The 24,529-nt window shown below is 39.5% G+C and overlaps 1 protein-coding gene across 2 annotated transcripts; it reads right to left on the bottom strand.

The window, feature by feature from the left end:
* Positions 1–213: 213 nt before the first annotated feature.
* On the bottom strand, positions 214–23,801 carry ERGIC2 (ERGIC and golgi 2). 2 transcript variants are annotated; one of them, XM_021539118.3, is made up of 14 exons: positions 23,572–23,801; positions 18,751–18,896; positions 15,931–16,039; positions 14,413–14,459; positions 13,361–13,431; positions 12,758–12,798; positions 11,948–12,049; positions 10,395–10,490; positions 9,585–9,640; positions 8,541–8,639; positions 7,321–7,418; positions 3,855–4,017; positions 2,920–2,999; positions 214–2,165 (listed from the first exon to the last, which is right to left on the bottom strand). In XM_021539118.3, exons 2-14 carry the CDS (start codon positions 18,854–18,856, stop codon positions 2,100–2,102), a joined length of 1,134 nt encoding a protein of 377 aa, XP_021394793.1. In that variant the 5' UTR covers positions 18,857–18,896; positions 23,572–23,801; the 3' UTR covers positions 214–2,099. The 2 variants fall into 2 exon arrangements, with proteins under 2 accessions (XP_021394793.1, XP_021394792.1); XM_021539117.3 differs by lacking the exon at positions 23,572–23,801 and adding an exon at positions 20,819–20,950.
* Between the last annotated feature and the right edge of the window lie 728 nt (positions 23,802–24,529).

Genomic DNA, 24,529 nt, shown 5'->3' on the forward strand with positions numbered 1-24,529 from the left:
AAATCATGGTACCATAGTCAGCAGTACTGCTCCAACTACCAAACTTACTGTGGAGAGAAAGCAAACAGCACAGAGTCAAACTGATCCTGCATTGACTTTGCAATGCAGCACCTCACATCTGATAATAAATTTTCTTCCATTAGCAACCAGCCCTCACACAAGCTTTTTTTAGATAAAACAACATGAATATGCCACACAAGGATTTAAGACACATCAAGCTGCTTGGCTCTTTTATATGAGAATAGAAAACATTTAAAGTTCTGCTACAGAAAGTCAACTGAGATCGGTCTCTCCCACCAGTACAGTCTGTTCCAGGCAGATAAGAAACAAGTGTTAGGAAAAGCCCAAAGCAGAACCAGTCTGAGCAGAAGTAGGAAAGAAACCTCAGAAGGAAATGCCAAAGAGAAATGGGAACCAAAGAGTCTCTCAAGCTGCTGGAGTTTGATTAATCAATATTAAAAAACAAAGCACAGAAGAGAAAACCCCAAACCTGGCTGTCATTGTTATGGATCCAACTTCCTTTAACTTTTTTCTCAATAGCCAAATTCAACAAAAGTCTTTCCTTATTTCCCACATTTTATTTACTATTTAATTTCTTTTTAGGAAGCCCTTCACTTTGCATAGCAAATCAGCCGTATTATTAACACTATGCTCATCAACAAAGTCCAAGTGTTCTAGAAAGTACATTAATGAAAGTCAGCAAAATCTGACAACGCCACAGAGATTTTTATTTTTCTGTAATTAGTCCTCTTAATTAAAATATTAATTCCATGGTGAGTAAGGCCAGGATCAGCATAATCTTCTAAAATATTATTGAATCAGTTTTGCTGAGAAGGAATCGTATTAATAATTTTTTACACTGGTGGAGTAACTGTTCAACCACAGGTGTACACCAGTTCAGCAGTAACATGATGTTCCATTTCTCAAAGCACCATTTGCATTAATAACATTCTTTCTCAGTAGCCTATTTACAACACAATATTGCTCTCTTCATTTAATTTACAAAAACCTTAATGAACAGCAAGGATTAGTTCTGCAGATCCCGTCTCATCATCTGTCTGCAGCAATACGATTCAGATTCCCTGAAGTCACCTGCTACCAGCTCCACACTCCATGCCTGGCCTAGCAGACCTCCCAACGAGCCTGAACTGGCAGCTTCTTGCCCCCTTCTCCCTTCCCCTCCCCATTTCCAGGATGTGGATGCTCCCACAGCTCCCACATTAGCAGCCCAGCTACAACAAAGATTCCATTAGAGCAATTTCTTTATCAAGAAAGAGGCATACAAAGATTTCCTGACATTTTTACTAGGGAGTCTTGCCTTCTATCAAGACCCAGTCAAATGCCTTATTTAAAAGGGCTTCTTATTCCAAGTCCAAAAGCTGTCCAGGTTGGAATGCATTCTTGGCGTCCTTTGGGTGCTTCTGAACCAATGCCAGAAGCAACACTCGCTGCTGGCACAGTGGCTGTGTGTAAACAGAGGAACTCCTCTGCTCCACATGTTTCTTCCATTAAGGAATGGTGGGGCTGCAAAAAGGCAGTGGTTGTGACCAATATCATGGCTTGGGCTCCTCCTTACTTACTCTCGTTTCCCATCTTCTTCAGAATTTTCCAGGATTGCTCCCCAGCTGTATGAAAGCCCTCAGCCCCAGCATTATAAAAAAAAACCAAGAAAAGCCAATCCCCCATTTGCAAACTTAAGAGAAACTCCAGCTCTGTTACTGTCTCTCTGTGGCTGCTGCCAGCCCTTCCACACATCCCACTTGTACTTTTCTCCTTGGGGCCTGCAGCCTTCCCAGGCATCGCTAAGATGCTTCAGTGGTCACAGTAGCAGCCACAACAAAGACGTTCAGCTTGACCACGAATACTGTATTGGCAGCAACACTCCTTTGCTCTCCAGAAGATCATCCACCTCACTGATCTCACAATTTCCACGTGCACTCAAAGACAAAAAATTACACAAATTGTTTTTTTGGAGGTTTTTTTTTTGTAAAGGCTTCAATTTTTGCTGCCCATCAGCACTGTCTCAGGATATTGCACAATGTTTTCTTTATTATAAAAAAGTCTGTATCAGGCAGGAAGAAAAAAATTTTCTCAGGAGGCTAATGTATACTATTGTCTGTAATTAGAGGTAAGTGGTTGCTTGTGTGGCCATCAGGAAGCGGAACCTGGTGAAAGAAAAACAAGGTGTTATTAATGGCTTGACCTGAAACAGAATTTTCACCCTCCCTCCTCAAAAGCACGCATTTCTTTATCCTTGTGCTTTTCCTGGATGCCTTTAACCTGGCTTCTCATAGAAATATTAAACAAATTTGGTTGCCTTTCCTCTCTCCCCACTCACATAACCTTGCCAGCTGGAAAACTTCAACCAAATTTGAGAAAAAGGCAGAGGTCTCAAAGGTATCAACAGGCTTAAATGGGAAAAATAAAAGTAATATAAAAACAAGTAGTTGCTAGAGAAGCAATTCTCTTATTGCCTAAAGAAGGGAAAGGTGAAGGCTCAGCTCTTTCATGGTGGTTGGCAGTAGCCTGCAGAGCAATAAGGAACAGCACTGAACCCCTGCAGCACACAGTGCCTCTTCTTCAGTGTGCAGGCCAAGCAAAAGGATATGTGAAACCAAAACCAGGACAGGGAGACCAACCAGGACTGGGAAACATGTAATTTTTGGAGCAATATGAAAATTAAAAAAATATAGTAAGGACAGAGCTGCATTAATTCAGTTTGTTAAAGAACTCTTACTTCCTTACACTTTAGGTTTTCCAACTATTTTTAAAAGCTGTTAAATCTCTGCCAATATGCATATCAAGGGGAAGGTTTATTGCAAATATCTTAAATTCTCCTGGGATCAAACCCCAGAGTTGTCTTTATCATTCATCATTAGCTGTACACTTAGAGAAATGCTTAGAGGAAGTTTTCCTTACCGATGTGGATCTGTAAGAGCCCAGTCTGAAACGGCAAAAAATAATTTCTGCTACAAATCTTCCAAAGCCATGTAAAATTCCTGCAACATCAAACAAGATTTAAATTGTCACTAGTAGTAAAAATATATTATTTATGGAAGCATTGCAACAAAGCTATGTACCTTACTTAGGACACAGTGAAGTAAACCCATACATAAAACACTGAGAAATTAACATGAAGAATGGATGCACGGCAGGGCAGGGGAGAATTCAAACATTCTGAAATGCATCAAGAAAGCAAAGCTTCCAAATAAATGTAATTCCCTCTGCCTGCTTTCATGGATGAAAACACATTGTGTGGGACAGAAATATCTACTTTGAAAAGCAGCTCTTAGTTTGAAGCCTCTTTACTGAGCTCTCTTCCTACGGGAGCCAAGGAAAGAAATAACTTGTAATCCAGATACCCTATTATGTCTTGACCAGTAAGTGAATTGTGCCTTTTCAACTTAATTTAATTTCTTTGATGAAGCAAATCCATCAGTACCTTGATAAGGAAAATCTTCTCAATTACTTCAGATGGAAGTTTTATCTCAACTTTTGTCACTGATTTAATTACTGGATCCCAACAACAGGAAATCAAACACAGAATATCAGTATGTGTGTGTACACACATATGCATAGGTATCTACATATCTATAGACCGATATAGCTTTGCTCTTCCAGAAGTAAATTAACTTTGCTATCATTAACAAAAAGGAAACAGCAGGCCATCAGAACACCAGAAATGCCATACTGAGACACCAAAACTGAGTAGCCTTCATGGCACATTTCAATGCACACAAATGAACACTTTTTCTTAAATCTCTTAAGAGGACTCCCTATAACTTATCCACAGCAAGCACCATGATTAAAAAAAAAAAGTGACAGAACTTAAGAAGAAAGGCACTGATTATCACCTGTAGTTGAAAAAATTCCACCAATAATGCCACAGAGCCTCACTAAGAACTGCCAGAAAGGCATGTGCTCTTCTGTCACCGTCACCATAAGTGAACTGATGTCGTATTTCATGAATATTCCTGAAACCCCATGGCTGCCAGCTGCATGGTTAATTACTCTTTCCTGAAAGAAAAGACAGAAACACTTGTTAGTCACACTCGTTATTAGTCACAAGAAAATCAGTGTTACAAGATGGGATGACAAAGAGTTATTTAATCAGAGTTAGGAATGAACAGAAGACTGGGGAGTATCAAGGCCACTTTGATCAGTACCTTCTAGAAGTCAAACATTATAAACTGAAAGTTTACTTTCCTGGTCACTGGTCTGTTGTGCTGCATATCAGTATTCACTATTATATTCTGTCAAGACTTGCTCACATGGTCCTTTAAACAGGATTTTTAAAACTGGATTGGTGTTGGTACCTATGAGGATAATGCCACAGTCTTGGCCTAGCCTGTAAACTCAGGGCAGTGCACTGGTGTAATACCTGCCACAGCTCTTCCTACTTTATTAGCCACTATGAATCACTTAACTCAGCATGAGACCTTAATAAGATTTATGTTGCTCAACAGCCTTAGCAATGGCAGAATCCTCAGAGGATTTATATAAATCATAGAATACCAGGTTGGAAGGAACACCTTCCAACCTGGTATTCAAGGAACACTTGGTCCAACCTTTATTGGCAAAAGCCTCTTTTCAAACTTTTTGTCTGTCACATCATATCAGACAACAGTCACACAGCAGGAAACACACCTCAATAAATAAATAAACACCCCAAACTCACTATGACTATGTGGCACCTCAGTCCTACTCTGAGAAATTTCTACTTTCTTTTCATTTGCCAAATTCTCAAACCAAAAGATACCAAAGAGGAGAGTATGGCTGCTATAAATACATACTTTTTAAAAACAGTTTCAGGACAGAACACACCTCAACACCGCTTTTTTCAAAAGTCTGCTGTCATTTTCTTGTTAGTGAAAGGTGTTGATAAATGCACTGCCAGGTAAGTCTGGTTAAAATATGTAAGGACAGCAGAAAAGAACATAACGGACTGAAGACAAATTCAGCCATGCCTAAGCAAGTAAGAACCAAAAAGACAAGATAAACAGGACTGAACAGAAAAGCAATACTTCTCCTTATATTTAACAGTTTGTGCTCAAAAACATGCAGAATATGGTACAAAATAAAAAGCAGAATACCACTTTGGTAAATGCAGGTTAAGCAACTTCTTCAGTTAGCTAACACTGTTAAAAACCATACTGCTACCACACCAAAATTAAAAGGATGCCAAAATACTGTATTAGTAATGATAACAGGTCCCAGACTTTGCAATGGTTAAATAAACCAGTGGGAAATGCTTTCCATATTTCAAAGCATGACAACTGTCAGCATTTGGAAATGGATGATCAGTCATATTAAAAAGGAAGAGAAGACTAAAAGTAGTTAAACAGAACCTTGCCACTAGCAAAGGACAAAACTCTACTTCCATTTGCTTTTCCTCTGTTATTTCCCTAAGCCTTACTGGTCTTTTGAGGTCAAATGGTAGAAAAAGAATATGAAGTTAAATAGAACACACAAAACTCTACCCTTAAAAGAAAAAGAATTCTTCTGCAAAGCCTTTTGATTTGCTTCCAGCTTCTACTGCTACTTCTAAAAATCTTGCTAAAATCTGCTAAAAATTACTAATCTTGTGTCAGATAGCTCAGTGAAGCCTTGCTAGAATTAAATCTTTTTAATATAAATAACTACAGTAACTCAATCATCAAGAATAGTAGAGAAGATTCAGCCCCCACCTCTCAAACTCTGTTTCCCCCTGTGCTCAACACTGGCAATTAAACCTCACTGCAAGTTTGAACCATGGCTACCTGACCACCTTTTTCCATGTCTGCATATGTGCCTGCTCTTTCAAAGTAAATGCACTAAGGTGCTCAGTGAATTGTTGTTCTTAGTAACCTTTCTCAGCTCATCTAATAGAAGTATTTGGTTCCCTAAGAGTAAACACAGTAAGCTTTGGAAGCAACAGGGTTGCCTACTGAGGCAGCAAGAGCAAACAAGTACATAATGGATACTTTTATCTCTATAATTACAGGATCTTCTCCAAAGAAACCTGTGGTTGTAGCAATCCCCACTAAAAATTGAAGAGCTAACTTAGACTGGACAGTTAATTGAAAAAACCACTTTTACACAGGAAAAGAGAAAAACTCAATACAAGATGAAAAAAAAAAGGAACCATAAGATAAGCTGTTGACTGCCATACAGAAGTCTAAGGAATGCCTTAGTTATTGCAGATTGAGCAGAGAAAACACAAAGTAGATTGATAAACCAGCAGGAGGTGGGTGTATACTGCATTATGAAATTCCTCTTCATTCTCTTCTTAGTCCAGCTTTCATGAGTTCTGCAGCAAACCTTTCCCTTCAGTGGCCTGCATGTCCGAAGTTGAGCATAAAGACATCACCTCTATCTACTTCCCCTACCTCAGTATTCTTCAGAAGCACAACATGGAATTGTGAGGAAATAAAAAATTCTCCCTTGGAGAACATCACAATCTGTAATACAGCTGCCATCCTACTAATACCCATATTTTCTTTCAACCCAAGGCTCTCTTCTCACCTCTCACTTTATCTGTAATTTTTAATTAAACTTTTCAGAAAGATTTTTTTTCCTTTGGTTTTTGAATAAAAGATGAAAACAGAGCTCAGTATCTGGAAATAAGACAAGTAGCCCGTACATGCAAGGCTTTTTTCCTATTCACAGCAGTCTTTAAATTAGTACTTTATGATATATACTATGCTGCAGTGACTACCCTTGTGATGGATTCAGAATTAAAAGCCTCTCAAAACACAGAACTCTCTAGTCTTGAGAGTAATTAAATTTGGTGGTTCAACAAAGGTTAAACAAGACAACTGAGACACTTACTGTGTAATCAGTTTTTCATACAAACTACCTGTTTCCAATTTCTTACACTCCACAACCAAGTTCAGGATATTCAAGCAAGCTGCATGTTTGTTTGCTTCCCACATGGATAAAAAGCTAAAGGTGAATTAAAGATTTGTAAAGCTACACACTAGGTTACAGACCTAAAATTTGGAGGATTTCACCACCACCACTATTAGCATCCAGTGAAGTGGAAATTACTGTCTATCATTAATTCTAATATCAGACTCCAGATCTATAGATGTGAAACATTAATAGGAGAAGTTTGCATTGGCACCAAGCACACACACATACGTATATATATATATTTCACCATCATTGCTGTATGATTTACAGATAAATCTAGTGTACTAGAATGTTCTACAAATAGTCTCTTGATGCTAGAGTACTTTTCAAAACTATGGTACTATTTTCACATTTGAACTTTTGTTATGAACAGTCACTTTTTAGATTTTTTCATCTCTTTACAGGCTTTTTTTTTATTCTACTTACCCTTTCTGTCACTGAAAATTGATGAGTTTCTGCTGAAATTTTGTATGTATGGAGTTTGGTTGGCACAACTGTGATAAAATATTGGAACATCTGATTGTCTAGAAGGAAAAAAAAAATCTTAAGACTGTTGAATCAGGAACAGAGTCAAAGGCCATCTGAGATATTCACAAATAAATCAAAGAAACAATAAATCAGCTATGCCATTTGCACTAGGAACATTCTTCAAAGAATGCCAGCACTGCCAAAACTATTTCAGCACCATCTCCACAAAGTTAGTTTCCTTGGAAAATACATATATCCCATTTATAGAAATTTACATTTTTCCCAAGTAATGAAAAGATTCACTAATGTCAGGCCACTCAAAGCTTCAAATGAAACACACAGGTAGTGTTTTCCAGGGCTCTAGACCAAATTTCACAGTCACATGTTTCATGATATATACAAATCTCAAAGTGGTTTGAATAGATTTTGACCACTGAATTTTATCTACAGCGCTGGAAGCCCTTCTAAACTGATTACAGATTTTCTCTCAATTACACTTCTAGAGCCATCAGCATGCTCATGCATTTGCTCTTTGTGCAATTCCCTAAGGGAACAAACACCAATAGACTGAAGCAATTTATTACAGCTACACGAAATCATTCTGGCTGTAAGAGCCAAGGAACCAACTGGCTTTGAGACAACAGCAGCTGTAGAAGGCTCTGGGGTTCACTATCACAGGGAATGCCAGTGGTGGGATGAGGCAGGTTACTACTCCTTTATTTGTATATGAGCAAACAAAGTGCTACACAAACCCATCCCGTTTCATCACAAAACACACTGCGGAAGGGACAAACCAAAGAAATGGAATCTAAGACTCTGGTGCTATTTTTTAAACCAAATCAGGCTTATTTTCCCCATCATGACAACAATCAGATCTATGATCCTTCACTGTAACATACTGCTGCAATTGGTCAGATATATTGTAACTTCAACATAACAATCCAGGAAAAAACTGCAAATTGCCTCCAAGGAAACAGCACAGAACAGCCATGTAGATATTAGAAAGAAATGCCCATTTAAAATGTCATGTAGGGTATTGCTCACTACCAAATTTAGCCTGACATGCTGCTTATCAATCACAACATTTATGAGAAATGGTAATACTTTAAATGTAACTATTGGGAAACTCAACAAAACAAGTTGTTTTGGTTTTTTTTTTTTTAACACACAACACTTACGATCTGATGCAATTTTTTCTGTTCCATCCAATGGATTAATAATTCCTGGAATAAGCTCTCCAAATGACAAATGATCTATTCTATGGGAGAAGTTATAGGCTGAAAGACAATATAGAGAAATAAAGCATTTTTAAACTATGAGATTCTGTACATAGAGAAAAAGATGCACCTATCTCTGACACTGAAATATTCTAATTAATGCATTTACCAAACACTATTGTACACATCATTGGATCTGTCCACACTTCAGAGAAAACTCAAATCCAAAATATTTAACAAAAAAGCTAAATTTTTCTAGAAAAGTTTCTAAACCAAATCATAACTATATTTGAATCAATGATGGAGCTAAACAGAGTTATAATTTTATAACAGAGAATTACTAGTTGGCCAAATATTTCTATTATTCTACAGTTCACGTTTTTGTAAGCAGTTGCATTAAAAAGATGAAAATTTAGTAAATTAAATATACAGAGGAAGTATAAGGCAGCTGCCAAGTCACTACACTGCTTATTTGGCAGGTACTTAGGATGTATAAAATTATTAAAGTTGTGTTAACATAAATTCATGGGTATTTGGAGGCTTAACCAACTGTAACTAGTTTAATCAAGTTAATTTTTCACAGTATGTCACCTTTGCTTCACATTAAGTAAGGCAGCAACACACATTTAATATCTAGACTCATAACCCAAAAATTAGGTTTCTAAGGAAAAAAGTTTAAAATTTTCAACCCTTTAAAAAGGTCTTTGAGGAAAGAGGTAGTTTGGACTGAAATACAGGAATTTCATATGCTATCTATGTTACACCAAAGTACATCTGAGATTCCAATGTTATCATTACTACAGAAGCAACCTAAAGATAATCCTGATTATGCTAAATGTATAAAAGCAAATTGTTAAGGAGACAGATCATTGCAAAGAATATTCTTCAGTTTTTTGGTTTTTTTTTGCAATGCAATTGCGCAGCTAGAACATCTTTAAAACAGCAACTAGGAGACAGCACTCTGAAATGAACCACATTGGTATGGAGATGACAGAAGGAACTTACACTCATGGCTTACAAGTGCTGCCAAGTGTGCATGGCCTCGAGGGTGTGGTATTGCCCTGAAGAAAGCAACAAATGTTTTATGAATCCAGAGAGAACTACGTAGAAAAATTACCTTTTCTCCTTTATTTCAAGAAATAGTTTATAAAATATGTACATATCCTCATATGTATAACATAACATATATATGCTTAAGTATATTTAGTATACATACATACATATATATATGTTTTAAAGACTGATATCTATTGTGTATATCTATATAAAACCTAAATATGACATTTTTATTACTGTCAAGTACAGACTGAACAGTAAGGTCAGGAATCTTGGACTCACAAAAACCTTCTTACACAAAACTAGTGTCTTGCATTTTTAGAAATATCAAGATCTCATCAAGTCACTACACTTTTGGAAGAGTCACCAAGTCCTACAATATTCAAATCTGCCAAACTGCTCAAGTGACTAACAAAAGTTTGACCATATTTATTCTATGAGTAAGCAAGTTAACTGCACACTCTGCATTTGCTCTCTGACAAAGCAACTTTCAAGAGTTTCCATCCTATAAAACACTGAAATTCATGATGACTACATTACATGCAACAATGCACTGCACAGTTTTGGAAATTTATGAAGAAAATTAACAGTGCAAGAATAGGTATTACATGGAAAAAATACCAAGCATGAGTACAGGAAGGTCAGTAAAACCCAGTCATTAATTGAAGCATAAAAGCACACAAACATATACACACATGCGCTATATAGAATGTAGAAGTCAAGGGATTTTTTTATTTTCAGGAATTGGACAGAACATACTTGCCCACAGTTATGTGAAAGTTCCCTGCCACTTTATTGACATAGAGATGACCATGAATTCTGCATGCATCTGGAGACTGTAAGGAATTATCTTCCCTGTTTAAATAAAAACAACATTGGAAGTACTTGAAAATATTCACTGTCCAGCAGAAATAACAGCAATACAGTTAGACCTCATTTTCCTAGGATAAAGACACATCACTATCATCCACCTGCCCTTATTGTATTCTTCTGGAATTATAGCAGAGATGGTGGGAGGGAAACTAGTAAAGGTCAGGCTGATTAAACCAATGAGCTTTCATACTTGTATTAGGAGGTCTGGCATACAAGGCTGGCTTATGGTACCTGAACAAACAGAGAACATTTGACCATAAGTATGTCTGCCCCAGGGACTTATATTTTTCACTTCCTTTTACCAAAAATGGCTCCTTGGGAAAATTTTAATGCTACAATGAACAGAAGCAAATACATTTTGGTCACACAAATAGCAAAATAGCAAGAATAACTTTATTCTTTACAAAAGCCTCCACTCCTCACACATCTTGTGATGTCCACAAAATCTATTTCCAATTCTGCTCTTTAGAGGGAGATGAAAACCAATGTTTTTTTAAACACATCTCAAGCATAAATACCATTTCAGATACTACACTAACAAGCAACACAGAAGGCACAGAAGGATTTAATTAATCCGAAGACATCAAGCAAATGAGAAAAAAATATTTTTTGAGCCATCTTCAGGCTTGCCTTAGGAAGGAGGAATATATTTGATTCTCAGAAGGGAGATTACAACACAAGAAATGTGTATGGCAGCTTTGGTGTTTGCTTTGTTTTATTCAGTTGGTTTTTTTTTTGGTTTTTTTTTGTTTTTTTTTTGTTTAGTGCTGTTTCTAAGTGGAGAGAATTTCAACTTTCATGTAGAAAGTGCTCTTCCCTTGGGGGGAAAAAATAAAATCACATAGCATTTAGATTCAGCAGACCAAACATTCTATGCACTAATCTCTTAACAATTCTGAGTAGCTGGAATTAAGTGAAAACAGCAAGCTCTCTCCACACAATCTTAACAGTGTTATCTTAGACATAGGAATTTACTAACAAAACGCATTTGTATTCAAAGGTTGATTATTTTAAAAATTATGAAGCATTATGACACAGGTAATAGCAGCACTGCTTTGAAAAGCTGTGGACAGAAAGGTAGTTTTAAAAAAAGACTCTTTGGTATTGCTTTGGCATTACTAACTCCCATTAAGGAGGAGGCATCAAACCACATGGAATAAACAGGTATGTGCATACATTTACTCATGTCTGTATATATATGTGTAAGCACACACAGAAATCCTGGAAACCTTCTCTGGTTTGGAAACCCCAGAGATTTTCATAAAACAACAACTCCTCAAAGCAAGTATCAAGTACACTATTTTAAAATTCATTAAAAAGCAGTGAGATCTTTTCTTACAAACTTGCCTTCTGGAATCATAACCACAATAAAATGTTACATCTAATTCACAGGGTTGGAGGAAAGGGGAATAATAGCACAAAATTCTAGTTTTTCTTACCGTCGTGGCAGTGCTGTAGAAGCACTTTTAAATGCACTTTTGAATATCACATCTTGAAGAGAGTGTTCTTCCTGCAGCCTACTCTGAATTAATTGCAGCATCCTAAAGATCAGAGACAAGTGTGAAAGCATGCAACAGTAAAACAAAATCTAGCTTCACAATTCATTATTGGCTTCAATTGCAGGTTGCAAATCAGGAACTTATCAAAGTTAATAACAGTAATTAAGCATTACAATAAACTTTGGGAATAATATTTTATACAGAACTTAAACCTCAGGTATTCACAGCAGTGTGTTACCAAAATACTAAAACTATCCAGACCCCCAAGTAAGCTTCAGTACTATTACAAGATTATCACTATAGCGGGCACACACAGCTCCAAGATATTAAAGTGATAAACATTGTGTCAATTAAGTTATAGGAAATAATTAATTTGTTTTGCAAGAATGTGCCAATCTGTTACAACAGCTCAGCTTTGACATTTAGATACTAATTTTACACATTTGATTCTGTGATTTTAACTTGTGCTATTCATTTGGAAACAGAAGCTGAGTGAGTCCATACATCTTGGGTTGCAACAGCATGACCCCAGTGAACAGTTAAATCCAAACCAAATTTTTTTTCCATAACAGAGATCTTAAATAGTGAGGAAAGCAAAGTAACATAGTATTTTTTACACGTTTGCATTCTTAAATTACAAGCAGGAGCTATTAGACTCAAAACATAGTTGTGTCATGTACCTCTGGCATACTTCAAAGTCACTTCCAGTACAAATAATACAAACTGTAAACGTGCCTCTCAGTGCTTTACCTTTGCAATTCTTTTTGTTGTGGGGTGAGCTCAAATGGTACCTGAAACAAAAATAACACATCTAATAAAACACAGAATGCATCCCCTCCATGAAACCCAGAAGAGAACTGGGGTGTGGGTATAGAGCTATAATCAACTTCACACTTGGTACCACAGAGTAGTTTATGAAAGGACTTTGCAGTCTAAATAATACATTTTGTGCTCAAGTATAAACATTTCTGTCCCTTCCCACCCAGAATTGCAAAGGAGCAATCTTTGAAAGACAAGGGTCTAGGCGTAGATTACATATTTCTAAGTTCATCCCACATGAAGCACTAAAGACAAGCTACCAGACCTGCTAGGCTTCATCAGCATTACAGGATCACTAGTAACATCTGTTCATCAAGTTCAAACCTAAATATTGGTTAACACAAACATACTCAGTAAATTCAATTACAATTAATGCTCAAATGCACCCAGATGCTGTCGCCAAAAGAGATCAGCTACAGAATGTTCCTCTCAGAGGTTGGTGGAGGAAAAAACCACAAGCAAGCAAACCAGCCCAGGAGTGCTTTGCATGAAGAGGAATTCAATTTTTAAACAAAAAGGTCAGAAGCAACTTACTGGTTCATAGATTAACCCATCTGCAGAAGCAACCATTGTTTCTGCTAAATCCAGAACATCAGCCCCCACATCTATTTTAAACAGGGAGAAATACTAAGTCACACAGACGATCAAGGACAAGAAAAAAATTCCAGTTGAAATGAAGTTTCACAGTGTTAAACTTCAGTATATGTTACTGTTCTTTCAACCTATTTCACCTTCAGCTGAAGGACATTGACCACAAATTCTTCAGATTTGCAGTATTTTCTCGCTGATTTAACACCTACAGAGAAGTTGTATGAACCACATATACAAGCTTTCTAGGATCTGCTATGCATAAATATTTTCTCCTGTTTTACAAGCACTGAACAGAGACCAAGACTAGTCAAATCAGAGGATAAAAGTTTGGTTATTTGTAAAAAACAAGAAAAAAAAACACTGATGTACAATTAATGTTAATTACACTTAACACTAATTACAATTAATGCAAGGTTTAAGCTAGGCAACAAAAGTGCATCCTGAAAATTTGCTTGCATTCCTGGTAGAAGTAGTATTCTCTCTACTCTCAGTCCAGGACAAGCCATACTGAACACAATAAAAGTTCATTACCTAAACGATGTCAAAATAATATTAAGTATTGCCTTCAATAAGGAAGGCATCCCTCTTATGTTCACAAGGAGGATGAAATTACATGATGGTTTCAGCACTGTTAAACAGCAGACCAGCTTAATATATCCCAAGTTCATAAATAAATAGAAACTGTTATAAATTCCTGCTGCTGAATTGTGTCTCACAATGAGCTTTTAGAATATTTCAGCAAATGAGAAACTGAACAACAGATGCTCCTGCTGACAGACAAAGCAAGGTTCTGCAAGATGAGAATGAGATGACACAGATATTCTTCTTTACATTTCTTGCTAATTCCTTCAGTGAGTTATATGTCATCAAGATCACTACATGCCATTAAGATCACTCGTAAAATATTCTGAACAATATCCAACTATATTGTGAGCAAGTGTGCTCTCTGAAGAGGCTTTAAAATGTTTAAAGACCTTCATTGATGGAATACTTACACTGACACCTCATGGCAACTGTAATATCAATATTGATCCTTAATTTACTGGAAAGAAAAAAAAGGCAAAAATCCATTAAGGAACACTGAGTACAAGTATCAAGAAAAAAGTTTAGACTACTTGCAGAAATACAGTCAAGTATCAAAATGTATACTAACAAATATAAAGCTATTTAAAATTTGGGTGAAGCAACATGGATTTTAGAGCATGTTAAAGCACTTGTAACTTAAGAGATAACATCCATCACACCAGAAGTCTGATTGTGTGGCATTCTCCAATATTTTGGGAATTTCCTATTGGTTTTCATGGTAGTTTCATTTACAAAAGTAATTTGAACTATAAGGAATAACCCCCTCACTATAGTCACAGGGTTCTATTCTCAGGGAGCTTCCTCTGGGATTTGGCTGACCTCAAGCCAATCACATAAGGAAGGGATTCAACACTGGCTCAACTTGGGTCAGACAGGGTCAGTAGAGAGGAGAAAAGCAGTTAAAATTATACCAGTCTCCATTGGTTCAAACTGTGAAGAGCCACAAGCTGAGTGATTAGCCCACAATCAAACTGGGGAATCTGTAGTAGGACAGTCCAAATCCCATAACAGTCTCTTAACTAACAGACTATCCTTCCCGTGTGATAGCTTCACTTGGGATATAATCCATTTTAGTAAATATCTAAATGTGAAATCCCAACTGTCTGAATGGATCTACTATAATCTGATTTTTTTATGTATCTCCTTTAAATTTTTTCCGGTTTTATTTTTCATTACAGAAACCTTCTTTATTTCTGATGTACAAGACATCCAATTATCTTTAGCTTGTTACCACAGCAACTACCCAAATGGCTCTTAAAGTTATTTCAGTTCAGTTTCAGTGAGTTCAGTTTGTGAGTGCCAGTGTCAAGCCATGACACAAACACATAACATTTAAAGGTGTTCAGGGCACGAAATCTGCATTAAGCTCACAGGGACACTCATGGGTGCCTGACCAGCTCGGGAAGAAAGGCAAACAAGTCCTGACAGGCACATGAAACCATGAGCAAACACATCCCCTGGGGGGCTGTATCTGGAGACAAAATTAGTAGCAACCTCTAGATAATGCAGTCAAAGTTCTGAGCGCTTCAGGCTCACCCCCAGCAGCACAAAGTATAATGGCAACATAGGAAACACATCAACTGGAGAAAGCCCCGAGCCAAAGTGGGCAGGTTTATTCACCTGATGCAGAGTTACATCTTACCAATGTTCTCCGAGTTGTTACTAAGTAATTCCTAAGGGAGTTCTTCAACAATAAACTTACACTATTTTGACTTCTTCATTGCAGAAATCTCAATTTATCTTATTCATAGATTACATAGAAAAAAAAGCCCCAATACAATCGACAGATTAAAAATCAAATCCCTGTAGTATTTAATTTGCAATTTCAATTATAAATTGCTTTCAAGTCACATGAACATTTTAAATCTATTCCCTCCTGAAATGCAGGCAATTAACATTTTAAGAAGAATTATAACAAATAATGTTACCTAGTAAAATCCTTATCTACTTCATATTCATATTTCATCCATGTGTCCCGGTACACCATGAACTCCATTATAGTCAGGAAAGCTATCGTTGTAAATGCTATCAAAGAAACTGGTCAGAGGAAAAAAAAAATAGAAATTCAGACTGTGAGAAATATTTTTCAGAAACATAAGCAGAACAAAATTCTAATAATTCCAGAAGTTGAACATTACCAGTACAACACTGGTATCTTTGATTTAAAAACCCAAACTGCTCTTAGAGTTGTTTTTATACTCATAGTACTTGTTTTCAGACAGAAGTGGGCAGAAAGTACTTTGCATCAAGAAAGTACAGTCAAATACAGGAATGATTAGAAGGTTGTGAAATCCCTGTATGGAAAATCTAAGAACAGGCTAGATTTTTCTCTACATATAAAGCACACATACATCACTGTCAGGGATGGTCTAGGAAGACTCAATACTAACTTCCAACATGAAAGAAGAAGGTAATGCACCTTGAAGTCCCTTCAAGCCTCCACTTGTCTGCAAGTTAATTTTTGTAACTGTTTTTTAATATCAAGTTTTAGACTCAATAAGCTAGCAGAAAACAGAAATAAGATGCATTAAATTACTTGTGTGTTGCTGCACAGTCATGACTCCCACCCCGATATTTCAAACAAGTCTCCCTCTGGCAAAAAGCAACAGGCAGCTATCCATTCTACGAATAAGTGAAGAACTTGCAATTATTTTTAGGATGAAAACTAATTGGTGTATTTTAGTGGTACATGTGCTTCACTTATCTCCAAGGCAGCCTACTCATCACACTTGCAAAGTTGCACAATGAAAGGGGAAGATCACCCTGCTGCACAGTCAGAAACACAGTAACAAATGCACAGAAGCACCCCTTTTATTAAATCATGGCTTTTATAAGCTTGAAAACACTTCAATTATGGAGCATAGTGGCAATTTGTACAGCTTATTGGCACTGTAGGTTTTTTCATTTACGTTCTGTGGAATATCTCTGTGGAATCCGTGAAGGGCAACCTGAGAAAAAACAAGCTCCTTGTTGATAGGCTTCAACTCACTACAGGGTGGTCCACAAGCCAGGGGTGGGAGCAGAGAATGAAGGCACTGTCCTTGGGGATCAGACAAGAAGCTATTGACTGTTGCATGGATTAGCAATATTTCCAGTTCTAGCTTTCAGCTGACACTATGCAACAATAGTGTCAACTGAAAACAATAGGATTTCACGCATATGAAATCCTTTATGTCAACTGCACTGATCAGTTAATTATTCTGCTCCTCAGTTTCCTTCTGGAACTAGTAGGCCAGACTCACCCTGGCTAGGCAACAACAGGACAGCTGGAGCCATATCAGCTATCCAGAGCCACCAAATCACAGTAAGAGCCACAGCTGCTTTCTGGATAATTCTGAGCAAACATATGTGTGGCTCTGAACAGGAAAATAAAGTCTTGTGGAATTTTCTTTCCTGAGGGGTCTCCCAGCCCCAGAGCTGAAATCTCAGCCTGTTTTAGAGACCAGTACTTCTTCTGCAATGGGTTTGAAGGCTGTGAAAGTCTGAGAATAGACTCCTGGCATGTTTTAGATCCCTATCACATCAGAAAATAAGCCTGACAATTTAATCCTGAATGAAACAGGAATCCTATATTCAGATTTCACAATGGCACAGAAAAAGACAATCCTATATTGCCATTTATAAGGTTACTGGGAAAAAACCAAAGAATGTTAAAGTAACTTCTGGTGTTGAGAAATCCTTAAGGCATCATTCACCAAAGCAAAAGTCTCATGAAGGATGGTGCTATACTGCAAAAAAGGATTCTTTAAGCATTTGGTGGTTTTATGCAAATTACAACATAGAAACAATACACTTGTTTCCTCAGGAACTGAAACAAACATTACTTAGACACTTCTTCGAGATTTTTTTATATACAAGAATCCTTTAATTAACAGAGTACGTGAGAAAACAGCAAAGTAATATAGAACCTTCTGATATTTACTTCTACACTATAACTGGCACAACAACTTCAAAGGCTTATCTGTAGATTGCAATTGCTTCCTCAACTTTTTATTCAACTGAGCTTCAGGCATAAGCACACATGAGAGATTTTTGTTCTCCACTTCTAAATGCTAGCAGCTTCCTATCTGCAAATAATTCCAATGAAGTCACTATTTTTAAATCAGGCTACCTCTAACTCAACTCAATTTAAAGACACAATTTTATGATCAGGTACATAAAGAATGGTCTTTTTTACAGCTCCAGCTTTTTCAGAGAAGTGACTAATAGGGACAGTACAAGCATATATTCTGGATAAAAGTGTTTAGCTCTTCAAAGGGCTTTCCTTACTCTTAAAATCTAGTACACCTTCAAGAGAAAAGCTTTAGAAAACTGTTCTTCATCCTGATGCTCAACATATCTGTCTCTGGAGAATATTTTTCTACTTTTGCAAAAGCATAATGTTGATTCCCACCATCATGCTCACTCAGTCTCACCCAGAAACCTGACACCATTTGTTGCTGAGACAACAAATGAGAAAGCTTTATTACAGCCTTGGCACAGTGCACTTCTAGTTGCAACTGGTTAGAAGTTTTTATTTCTAACTTTTACATGTTCAGTCTCACCAACTTTATACAAAAATCTCCCTTCAGATGAGTGATGGATGCATCTGTTTCCATAAGCTACTATGTCTTTACTTGAAGGAGATGAGCTCAGTCAGACTACCAAAGAATTCAAGAAACCAATTTTGGCTGGTTTCAAGTGAACACAGATGCCTGTCTTCCTCATGCTGAAGTTTCTATCACTATCAGCATCTCGACAAGGCCTACCTGTGCCTCCGCTCGCTGAAGTCTCCACATAGCTTTCAGGAACCTTTGGGAAGGCATCCAATTCTTTCATCAAATTCAAGGTCTTCTTCCGATTCAGTCGCCTCATCTTCAGCACACTCCTCCACCTCCTCCTTCATATATTTCCTCTAAAGTGAGAATAAATTGTGATTAAAAGACACAAGCAATACTGCTCAAATTGACTGGCTTTAACATAAAGCAATAATAAGACTATTCAAACCCCAGAAATAAATTTTCAAGAAACACATGCTAGACAACTGGATGGTCACAGAAGTCACTCACTTAGGAGAAAATATCTAATAGGCTGCAAAAACTTCAGAGGAATTCAGACTACTCTGGGATCCTACATTCAGCCAGTGTGGGCACAAACTATATCTTAAAGGAAAAAAATGGTACATTTTGCATTTTTACAGGTGTAGAATATTATGATCATAAAATGACTGTTCTTTTCTTCTATAAAAATACTTCCCAAAGCAAGTCATGGATCAAATCCTAACTCCATCCTTCAGAATCATTTCTGTACATGACATGATCTCTGCTTGGAGTCATGTGAAGCAGCAGGATGCTGAGAAAAGCAGCTTGCCCTGGAAATACTGTCTAAAACCATTTCCAAATCATGCAAATATGTCCTGCCAATACACTGCAAGTTTTAACAAGTTGACACTGCTGTTTTTCTTCTGGGGAACTGCTGAACTTCACCCTGAATTTCTGAAGCTATGAAAGCCATCATGCACATACTGTATTCTGAGAATGTGACATCTTATTGTTCCTTATTTAAACACTAAGGTGGGCAAGCTAACCTACACTGCCAACACATGAGACAACTCTCATCATCATCTTGTACAAAAATCTGTGAACTCATCTACCCTGTTTCAAGAGAACATCAAGTCTCTGGCATGTCCTAGTGAAATTACTTAAGATCTACTCCCTGCTCTGCCCCTTCCTGGTGCTGAGCAGGCTTTGTACCATGTAAAAACAAAGCAATAGGCTCTATGAGAAATGAAAGTTCACACTTTCATCTATGAAAGATCACACATCATCTATGCCTGCAACTTTCTCATTACACAAACTGACTTCAGACACAGACTCTGTACTTGGTCAGGGTGCAGAGATCAACAAAATGGTACCGTGTGTTTTGCGCAGGATTCAAAGAAACCCCAGTTAGAGTGGGCAGAGAAAATAAGTGCTGGAACAGGCTTTTGGTTATACAACATTAAAAAAATAATCAGGAAGCACAGATATGGCAAAGCAGCTGCTTGGACACAACTGAAGTCATAACATTAGTTAGCACAGAAGCAACAGCAGTGGGGCTTGCCTGTTATCCTTACACATACAGCAATGAAGCCAACATAGTACCCCTTCCATTTTCCAAGTATCTTCCCTGCTACTGCATGTGTAAGAGCACACTGTAAAGAGGCACAAGACAAACACAGGGAATTTGAGAGCACTTTACTAAAATACTTTCTAAATCACCTTGTATCGGTAAGTACGCGGATTTTTTTTGTAATCCGGCTAGAAATATGCAATCTGTTCATTGGTTTCTTTAATCCCACACAGACTCACTTTCAGCTACAAACCCAGATGGAGACCTGATCCCTTCCCCATCTCCACACATGTACTACAAACACAAAAAAATATGAAGTCCATTGCAATGAAAGTGAGGTATTATGACTCCAAGAGCCAATTGCGTTAAGAAACCTTATTAGTATTATTATTCACTATAAATAAGGGACAAAGCACAGCACAAATGCCACTCAAGACCAGAGGCCCGCTCGAAGCCACGGCAACTCCAACCAGCCGAGGGGCTCAGGCAGTTTTCCCTTCGGCAGAGAACTTGGCAGCGCAGCCGCCACCGGCGCGTCCCAACACCCGCTCCACGGGCGCGGAGCGGACCCACACCGAGCCCCTGCCGGGGGCTGGGCAGGGCACGAGGGAGGCCCGCGGCCGCCGGCTCGGAGCCGCACACCTGTGCGGGCCGCGGGCGCTCCCCGCCGCCGCCACGCACGGGCAGCCGCGGGACGGGACAGGCCGCGCCCCCGCCCTGCCCTACCTCTCGCTTCTGCCGCCGCTGCCCAGCGCCGCGGGCGAGGCCGGACGGGGAAGACGAGCCGCGACGCGCTGCCCGACGCCCGCCCCGCTGAGCATGGCACCGCCGGCCGGGCGGGCTCGCTCCGCCGCCGATGCCCGGCGGGAGCCGCGGGCCGACGGGAGCGGCGGAGCGCCCCGCCCGCCCCTGCGCGCATGCTCGCGGCCCCCCGGGCATGCGCCGGCGCCGCGGCCCGGGACGGGCGGGAGCGGGCGCGGAGCGACCGGCAGCGGGCGCGGGCGGAGCCCCGGGGCCGCTCGCAGGGCTCCCTGCACATCCGGGAGCTCCCTGCCTCCTCGTGGGCTCCCGGGCATGGCAGTGCCACCCCGACGTGCTGCTCCGGAGAATCTGTGGCCGTGCGAGGTATTGAGCGATCTTTTAAAGCCATGGATGTCAAGTGCCCTCCAAACTGATTAAGGGGTGTCACGCGGCTTGCAGTGTTAATAGTGGTTTGGCCGCTATGGGTATAGAAGCAGGCAGCGTTTGGAAAGAGGCAGCATCTTGGAATAACTGTGAAGGAAAGGGCTTTAAGACAGTGGCCTATAACAGTGGAGAAGGAAATATTTTAAGCTCATAAGCCAGTCTTAATTTTTTCATTTCAAAACGGCTCACGTATACCCAAAATCTCAGTCCTTTTCCCTGTGCTAGTGGAATTAACTAACAGGCACTGCCTCTCCACAAGCTTTATGCCTTAGTAACTGCAACATTAGTTTATCTCCAGATTTTTCCCTACAATTCTAAGTCTCATTATGCTACTGCTGCTCTGCCCACAACTAAGTGACCCAGCCAAAAAGGGTGCTCTCCCAATATCTTCCATGGAGTAATAGGATCCTAGATTATATCAAAATGATTTTTTAAAATTGCTCAATATAAGGTTTTAAAAGAAAAAGAAATTATACCAGACATTTTTCTTCATACATCTGAAAAAAAAAAAAAAAACAACAAAACCCACAGCTTGAAGATGCCAGTGTTTTTGATACTGAGGCAAGCAAATAAAACCCACACCCTAGAAACAGGTACAGATAGTAGTGAATTTTGCAGCATTGATTCAGATTTGCTCATTTTAATGGTTTAGAGGAAAAAGTAGATCAATAACAAAAGAGTTTCAATGGCATGCCAAAGTATACACAATTTGAATTAAACAACTCTTTGGGTATCTACAGCATTTCAGAATAAAAGGAGCCTGAAATAAAATAGGACTACGAACGGATTCAGACCATTTTTTGCTTTTTAGGCATGCAGGAAGGAAGGAAATAAACATGCAGCAACATGCCAGTGTTCTCACTGAATTGTGATCAGTCTGTTTCCATCATTTTGGGAACTATAATAAGAACTGCATCAGTCAAAAAGAAAAAAAGAGGGAGGAAGTATGATATTACAAGAGATAAATAACCAGGCTAAAAATATGTTTATTGTACATTTGTTCCCTCATCTCAGAAAGAGCAAGCAGCTTTAGGCACATAAAGCTCTTACTTTGACATGGCTAGGTCCTAGGGTATAATTCAGCAGCCAGGGATTTTTCTGGCTAAACCCTATTTTCCCTTGAAATCCTCTCAACACTGAGGCTTGGAAGGAGAAACTGATAGATCTGGTTATTAGCTGTGCAGCAGAGATGCCCAACAGATGTTTTCACACGCAAACAATCTCATCTGCTCATGGACAAACATGAGCTCAGCCTTAGTGCTCATCACCCAGAGACACCTCTTACAGAGAAGTGGCACAGGACAAAACTGCTTGCAGCTTTGCACCACTATAGTCTTACTCGTAACTATAGATGTCTCCATGAGATTTTATGAGAGAAAGCACGGGGAAAAAAAAATCAGATGTTAGGAAAATCAGAGAAACATTATGTAGTGATAACACTGTCTGTTACACTATGTATTTGACTGCACTGTGCTAAAGAGACACAACAGTAATTGCACTGCACCCTTTAAGTACCAGACTCCTCCAATTCAAACTGTGCTCCTTTCCTTACTCGTGTTTTCTGCTCTCCTGATCACACCTAAGTCGTGGCAGCCTATAAGTATCTGCCAAATAACCTCAGGGAGTCTCATGAGGAGGAAGAAATCCAGCTGCCAAGAACAAACCATGCAGGTAAGCCAACAGGCTGCCCTTCAGATGCTGCTTTACACATTTGTTTCAGTAAAGTATTTAACAAGATCCCAAAGCACCCCCAGATTTAAATGCAGCCACCAATACAGAAATACAACTGTCTTCCCAAAAAACCCAGCACTTCATAACACTGGTGATATATTAAATCCCTTAATGTGTGCAAAGTGAGGAAACCACATCCGTATGCTTTAGCAAACCACAAATTATGTAGGACAGAAAAAAAGTTCCCAGGAGTATGGGGTATGAAGAATGTTGTTATCAAAGATAATAACAAAGAGGACCGTAGTAGACCAAACAATTGAAGCAGATGTAAACATGCACAGATACCGCCCACCTTCGCTTCAACACACTTCAGCATTATTTAAAAAGCTGGAAGCAGTGTGCAGATGCACAAACTAAAATAAAAACCTGAATAAAGCACGTCGAGACTAAACACAAGCCCCCATCGTTTACTGCTGCTACAGTCGCCAGCGCAGGTGGCTCATGATAGCTGAAAAAGCATTTTGCTAGAGCGAAAGGGCGAGGGAGGCTGGATAGCAGGAGTGGGATCGGCCTGCAGGGGCTGAGGCGAGGCAGGGATGCAGAGAAGAGAGCAGCCGCTTTACCGCAACGTGGAGGCATCGAGGTGGCATTTGGGAAGGAGAAGGAGGGGCAGAGGAAACAGGTGCAAAAGAGCGAATACGGAGATGAGCGGTGGGAGTGGCTGGCATGGGGGTGGAGGAGAAGAAAGTCCTGGCGGTTGAGAGGCGAGGGCTGGGAAGATTTAAAGGATATGGCAGCAGGGAGGGGCAGCCTGGGCACGACGAGGGCGGACAGCGGCAGCCGCAGCGCCGTGAGGGGCGCCGTGAGGGGCGCGGGCCCGGCGCCTTGGAGCGGGGTGGGGCGGCAGCGCCCGCGGCCAGTGAGGAGGATCCACGCTGCAGGACGCGGGAGGAGGCGGCTACGAGCTCCGCCCGCCCGGAGCGGCCCGGGACAGCCCGGAGCGGCCCGGGACACGGCCGCTGCCCGCCGCTGCGGTGGCCGGGGCCGGGAGGAAGCGGCCGTGCGGCGGCGCCGCCGTGCGGTACCGCGGGTTCGCTCACGGGCTGCCATTTTCTTGGTCTGTCTCGATGCTCTCAATAAAAATAAGCTGTTGATGAAATACTTGGTCTCTCTAATCTTCACTATCAGTTTTCCAGCTCAACCTGGCTTACCGTCTTCTGAGAGATCCTTTCTTAAGTTATCTAGGGAAGATTTCTTGTCATAGGGTCTCAGAAGAAGACAAGTCCTGTTCACTGAAAGGAGGACGATGTTAAAATCACTGAGGCAATCTGAAGCAATCTTATTTCCCATGAATTCATAGTGTAAACAGAATGGCTTTGTTCGACATAGTTGCCACTGTTTTCATACATAATTACTTACCACTACAAAATTTTAAAGATAAATTAATCCTAATTCTTATATTGAATATTTCTGTGACTTAGCTAACGTTTAAGACACAATTTATACAGCCGTTTCATGAAGCTCATGGGGAGCTCACAAGGCACCTGAGGTAAGGACTGTTGCACAGTTCAACCACTGTGT

The sequence above is a fragment of the Lonchura striata genome, chromosome 5 (genome assembly GCF_046129695.1).
Source record: "Lonchura striata isolate bLonStr1 chromosome 5, bLonStr1.mat, whole genome shotgun sequence".
In the NCBI taxonomy this organism is placed as follows: Eukaryota; Metazoa; Chordata; class Aves; order Passeriformes; family Estrildidae; genus Lonchura; species Lonchura striata.